The sequence below is a fragment of the Octodon degus genome, unplaced genomic scaffold (assembly GCF_000260255.1).
Source record: "Octodon degus isolate 3935 unplaced genomic scaffold, OctDeg1.0 scaffold00211, whole genome shotgun sequence".
NCBI lineage: Eukaryota > Metazoa > Chordata > Mammalia > Rodentia > Octodontidae > Octodon > Octodon degus.
Window position 1 is genome coordinate 746960 of NW_004524787.1, and position 7009 is coordinate 753968.

The following is a 7009-nucleotide window of genomic DNA, read 5'->3' on the forward strand; positions in this document are numbered from 1 at the left end:
TTCATAAAGTAGAAAACTTTGTTGAATATCTAAATGTACCAAGTATTTAGCTAAGCACTTAAAATATATCAGAGAATATAAAGGAAGAAAAATAATGAAATTATAAAGCTTACACTCTGTCAAGAGAAAAAATAATACACGCTTGAAATAGATTATATATATCAGAAGGTATCATATATGAAAGTAGAGCAAATAATATATATATATATATATATATATATATATATATAGAGAGAGAGAGAGAGAGAGAGAGAGAGAGAGTCTTATCATGTGGTCTTCTATATTTTAAATCATCGATTCATATATCTGTATAACATTTAAATATTTGCAGTTTTCCTTGAAAACTTTATTTATTTTACTTTTATTAACAATTGAAGTTTGTACCATACTCTATATTTACCCATTATGTGTAGGATAATTTTGAAAATAAATGTTCCATGTTTCATTTAAAGAAATTTAACAAAATTTCATTAATTATCTAAATTTTGTGTTTTAAATATTTTCCAATTTTTGAAAAAAATGTACATTCTCAATCTGTAACATTTTTGTTACTCTCAATGCTTCAATGCTAATTTAAATAACATTTTACTATTTTCAGAACATAAGAAAGCTAATTACTACCATATAATTTGTGAAATTTCTCTTTTTATTATTGCAATAATTACATACACAGAAACACAGAACTGAAAGGAGTTATTCAAGTGGTCGTGGGGAGCAAGGACTTAGACTACTAGCCAGCAAATTAGAACATGAATGGAATTTGGCTTTTACAATTAATATGGTGAGAAAATATTCACCTATCTATCCAGGAAGGAGGATGCAATGTCTTATATTTTAATTGAGTTACTTCAGAAATGTAATGGGTAGTGTACATAGGAAGCAAAGGTAGAAACAAAAGACAAAAATGTACATGTGAAATAGATACTAGTTTTAAACTCAAAGAGACATACACACATAAACCTCTATTTGGCCCAAACATATTAATTTTTTTCTCTCGTACAGATAACAATTATTTCATTTTCTTATCCTTATTCAAAACTCAAGTTCTCAGTGCCAGGTTTATTGAAAACATTGCCTCTCTATAATCAGGCTTTTTTTCAAATTCCATTTCCAGTTCCTTTTTGTTTTTTCTTTCTAATCATTGTTACTATTGAAATATTGCATATTTACAGCTCTTGGTCTACCTCCTATCTTCTCTATTAAAGTGTAAACACCATGAGAATAGTATCTTTTTGAGCCTGCACCACTAGTAACTGTACTTATGAGAACTCTGGGAGAAGCGCCTATGCAAAGTATTTGAGGGATGAATCAGAAGAAAATGAATTTAAAAAGTGAATGGACTCAAAGAAAGAATTAAGACAGATGTCTCTGGGACTAGCCTAAAAATCACAAATGAAAATGCCTCTAGGACCAACAATGTCTTTTATTAGCTTAACTCAAAACAGAGGAATGGGCAACTGGGGAGTTCATTCAGACCCTAAAAGGGGCTGAGTCAAACTTCTGACCCAGATTATTACAGCATTGCTAGAACATTGATACAAATCAATTGTTTTCTGCTTGTTTGTTTTGATTTTTTTATTGCTTTAATTTTTTTTGTCAGGTCAGCCAACCCTTAGGGTGGGTGGGGCTGATGCAGCACGTGGTGGATGGAATTGAATTGCACTCCCCTGTGCATGTCTAACCTTGCCTAAGCAGGTGCTTTACACTTCTGAGCTACCTTGCTGGACCCTGATTTTAATTTCTTTTCTAGCTTTTGATTTTGAAGAGAAGCCAGAAACAGATTCATATCATGCGAATTCTACCAGAGTACAAAATGCCTGATTTACAATAGAAAACAGTTAAAACTCAAAGGCCAAATATGACATGAAAACAGTTAAAAGTTGATCCCTGTGGGCCTGCAGGTGTTGACTGGGCAAAATTATGTGACATACCAAAGAAAATAATTTCTGTGATGTTGAGGTGGACTTGCTTTATGTAATTCTTGAATACAAAGTTCATAAATCAATGGATGAAAGTTGGCTCAATGTTAAGTGGAGAAAATGAACTGGGTTTAATACCTTCTTTAAACTCCTGGAAGGTCCTAGACCACTGCTGCAACACCTAATATGCAAGAAGTCAGAGCAGCCTAGGCAAAAGCAATCTACTGGGAATTTCTATTTGGGAACAGAGGTATAGTTTCATACTGGGTGGGTCACAGGATCAAGAGAAGGGATTTTTGATAAGGATCTCAGGAGAGTTCTGTAATGAAAGAAAGGAAAAATGAACTTAGAGCCATGCACTGGACACCACAGTTCTGAGGGACTTTATTGGGGTTGGCTCTCTTTTGTCCACTAACCACAATACCTCCATGTAGCAAACAGTCAAACTAATTACTTACACAAAGTCACATTTCGCAGCCCAACTTTCATGGCAACTACATCACCTGGAAAAAAAAATTGTACACATTTTCAATACAGGTCCCCATGAGTTTGTGGGGAATCTACACTGTCCAGGAATTAACAGTGGAATGTTAGTAGCCATAGGCTTTGGAGATTGGGGGGGTCAAAAGAGAAAGGGGCTCCTAGTGTCAAGAGTTCCTTTGATGGAGCATTGATTGGAGAAAAATGAGGTTTCAGGAAGATAACGAAAGAAGCATAGACCATCAAGTATACCTCATGCCTGGGATAGACATTAGGCCCAATCATCTGATGCCCCAGCAGGAGGAAGACCAGATATGGGACTACTGTACCTGGCTGCAGCAACGTTCCATTTTTCTGGATAGCATACTCTCCCACAGCCCAGTTTATGGAGCACTGTGTAGTGAGTTTGGGCTGAGAATTGAGCTTCTGCTCCGCAGGTGTGGCACAAACTCGCTGAAACAACAAAAGCCTCATAGGTATAAACATGGCTCCTGCTTAACTCATCTGCATCATCCGCATCAAAATATTCTTCTACAGAAACTTTCACTGCATATGCTTTTTTAAATAGTACACCCTTTCTTTGTGCATGAAGCCAGGGAGGTCAACGTGCATACTGCTAGCATTCCAACTGATTTCTGGGACTGCCCATTCCTTATGAACACCAAACACCACACCTCTTTTTACTGGGATCTCATTTCCTCAGTCAGTCTTTCTTTTTACAATTTTTCTTCCTTCAACATCTCTTCTTTTCTGGCCAGATACTCATGACAGACCAGTATCTCTTTCCAGATACCTACCAACTACATCTTTCTCCCCTTACTCTGGACCTTTTATAAGAACCTTTTGGCCCTCTCCACTCAATTTGTTGTGCTTTCTGCCAAGTCCCAAGATCTCACTCCTTGTTATTCTTCACTCCTTTCCCAGCTGAATGTTTTACCTTCCAGGTCATCCCTCTTCCAATGGGGATCCCTCTCCTATCCCTTTTCCGTTTTCTTAAAGAGTAACACTTTACTCTCCTTTCCCCTATAGCCCATCAGTACTCTTTTCCCTCCCCCCTTATACCAGGCCAAAAAAATCCCATGTCCTTGTCAGATAAATGATAGCTGTTTAGATTTATTTTAATTACAGGCTGAAGTGACAGCTGTTCCTTCTTTTCATGCCCCATTCACCAAACACACCCAATCGTTTCAAGAGAAAGTGCCTGAAACAGCATGTCACATCCACATAAATTTGTATTTTATCAGAACAAAACAACAATTTTACTGCTCATCAAAGATCCTTAAACTTTCAATACAGGGAAAAAGCAGCAATTTTTGGTGTGTCTACAAATTATGGATTTATGTCCAAAAATGTGGTAAATTTTACCTCAGTGTTTAGGACTTTTTCACCAAATCATAGACATAGATATGGAAATCATCATCAAACTTGATGAAATACACAGAAGGTTTGGCTTCGACTTGGTGAATGACCATGCCGATCCTTTTGGAGCCATCTTCTTTGGTATATTCCACATGTTTGCCTATCAGACCATCTACAACCCCTCCTGGCTCCCTCTCTGCTGGAGGAGACTCACTGGATTCTGGCATGATGCGGAGGTCACCTTCTTTATAGTCATCTAGAAGCTGGTACATGTATAACACTGGATCTTTCTCGTAGGTAATATAAAACCAGGCTTTCATGATAGGTGCTTGGGCTAGAACCATCCCCCTCCATTCATCCTTGGTGCCATGCTCACCCTCAAACATATGTTCCACTGCTTTGCCAATTATGGTATTTGCAAGGTTGGCGTCACTAACCTGTGAGGATGCCACCTTGTTGGAAAGAATTTTAAGAGATAAAACTCTTTCATCTCTATGAAGTTCCAATCCATAGACACAGTCAATTCCATCATATTTCACTAGATAAAGAGAGGGATTTATAGGCACCTGATCCAGAACGGTTCCTTTCCACTGGGTGATGGGCTCATCTCCTTCCTTCCATCCGTGAGAAATCCTGCAGCCCACGATGTTTCTGCGGGGCTGGGATGAAGGTCTGCCCCTCTGCTTCTTCTGGGAATTTTTCTTCTTTGTGAAGTTTGCAGACACAGTGGCCCGTCCTGCAGCTGATCTAGTTTGTTGTCCTTCTGCCTCCTGTGCACTGGGGGTCTTCATGCCTGCAAAGACAGGGAGAGAGGATACAGATACAGGCTCACTCAGTAAGTCATAAGGAGAACTTTCCCTTGGAGTGATGTCTGTTTACCCTTGTGCTGGAGTCTAATACTGTATTTCCTCTGCAGTCTGCCACCAATGTTAGAAATACTGGTAAATACTGACTGTTGTGCTCTTTCTCTTTTCTCTCTCTCTCTCTCTCTCTCTCTCTCTCTCTCTCTCTCTCTCTCTCTCTCTTTCGTCTTCCTTCCCCCTCTGTCCTCCCCTCTTTCTGTCCTTTCCTCCGTCTCTTCTACCCTTGAAGCTGGAGGGAAGGGCTTTAGTGGAGGTGGTGCTGAGTGTGATGAGGGACTGTGCTGAATTAAAAAAGCAAATTCCTCTTTACTCATTAACCAATTGCCTCTCCCTGACCTGCCCCTGGTGCCCACCTCAGATCTTCTGCAAACACATATATTTCCACCTTGTCAAAGCTCCAAGCTCCTCCTGCATGAGTGTCCCCCAAGGCTCACAGGGCACTTGCTTACTCCAGCTGCTCCCCTGGGACCCACCTCCCTTGCTTCTCTGTGCTTATATTCAAATCCTGGCTGGGTTTCTAAAGCCACTCCTATTTCTGTTGCCTGCAACAGTCCTCCACCCCACTCAAGCCTGGCGTCCACCCCTACCCTTTATCTCCAGTCTGATACCAGCCCATCCCCCATATTCTTCCTGGTCCCCGCCAATGGTCTTGCCCTGCTGGGAGTCCACCGCGGGGGGTTCGCAAGCCTCAAGTGCCCAAATCAGACACCTTGATGCTGCCTCTGCTGAGAGCCTGTTGCAAAGGAGGATCAGCGGGCTACTGTCCAGCAGAATGTGTGCTTGCCAGAGCTGAGAGGGGAGGATTCCTAGGCGAGGAGAGGGTCTAGTAGGACGGCGGGGCTTTGTAATAGAGGATGATTCCCTGGTGCTAAGCTTGTGGGGGCGTCCGTCTTCCTCTTCTTGCAGCGGCCCCTCTGCCACCTTGGGCTTCCACTAGCCTCTGCTGTCGCCGCAGTCTCCTCCCTCTTCCCGTAGCGCAGCTTCCTGCGAGTAGAGAGGCCTCCCCTTCCTGCCAAACACCCCCACCCCCACCGCAGTTCCTTTACCAGCCGGTGCTGGCATGCCTGGAGGAACAATTAGACCTGGCTCCACCTCTTTCCAAAAACTATTTCAGTGCAACCCATTACTTGCCAGTTAAGGTTTGGCCTCCCTCCTTTTCTATCCGAAAGCTCTTAATTCCACCTCCACTTCTGCCCTGTCACGGCTGTTTCCCTTGCGCTTTCAATCTACCAAGAATTAGTCTTTTCTCTTTTTAGTAATGCTCTTGTGGATTTAGTCTTTGTACTTAAAATGCCTTTCCTCATCACTTAAAAGAGCTTCTGAAAGAAATGCGCTGGTGTCTAGTCTGCCTTTTGACCTAGTTTCTAGCTAATTTTTCTTGAATGAACTGTTCTGGCCTGCTGTGCTTTGGATACAATTTTTTGTGCTTTTTCCTCTCTCTCTCTCTCTCTCTCTCTCTCTCTCTCTCTCTCTCTCTCTCTCTTTTTACTGTGCTAAAAAATGATCAACTGCACAATGTGAACAATTTCAAAAGTTCAGGAAATTGACCTGAAAGCAGAATATAATCAGCTTTATGGCTTTTCAATCTTTCCACTCTCTTAACCTCATAGCAAAACAATAATATCAATTGTTCCCTATCTCCAATCTTTTATAAAGCTAAGACTGTCTTTCTTATGCAGTTTCTTACTATGCCGGTTTCCTTGTATAAAAATGTGTTTTTTCATGACATGTACCTTTTGAAGCAGTCCTTTCTTCCCCATTGTGCAAATATTTATTGAGCAAATATTATTGAATATTTATGCTCTTAGGTTGATAAAATTTAATTTTACTATGGCTCATAATTTTGCTTCTCTCTTTTTACTTGATACCAATATATTATTTCATCTATTTATTGTTATGTGAACCTCCACAGAAATAACTTTATAAGAACTAGGAACAGTAGTTTTATAAATCTTGATAAAGCATGTTCTTTAAGGAATATTGGATTAATTTCTTAAAAAATTAGGGACATTTTGCACTAAATGTGATCCCATGTCACTATTTGATTTATTAAAATGTAAAATAGGGCAAAATAAATCAGATCCAAAGGCAAAGAAGCTAACCAGAAATCCAGTACAAAAAAAAAAGAGTATTTAATATATCATTATGGTCTCTGAATTAAAGAATAACTTGAAAGATTAGAGAATATTTAGGATTAAGACAATTTCGTAGGATGTAAAATCAGTAGTATGGGGCTGAGGAGTTTGCTCAATAGCATAACATCCTGTCTGTCAAGCACAAGGTCACAAGTTTGATCACTTGTATCACAAATAAAAAGAAAATCAGTAGTAATTTTGACACAACATAATATGCAATTCATATTATTTTCAATGACATTGAGCATAAGAA

General features: G+C 39.7%; 1 protein-coding gene across 1 annotated transcript; it reads right to left on the minus strand.

Annotated features, from left to right (window-relative positions):
- Positions 1-3618: 3618 nt before the first annotated feature.
- LOC101585019 (spindlin-2B) lies at positions 3619-5577 on the minus strand. Its single transcript, XM_004644803.2, has 2 exons — positions 5331-5577; positions 3619-4551 (listed from the first exon to the last, which is right to left on the minus strand). Exon 2 carries the CDS (start codon positions 4547-4549, stop codon positions 3773-3775), a length of 777 nt encoding a protein of 258 aa, XP_004644860.1. The 5' UTR covers positions 4550-4551; positions 5331-5577; the 3' UTR covers positions 3619-3772.
- Positions 5578-7009: the final 1432 nt, after the last annotated feature.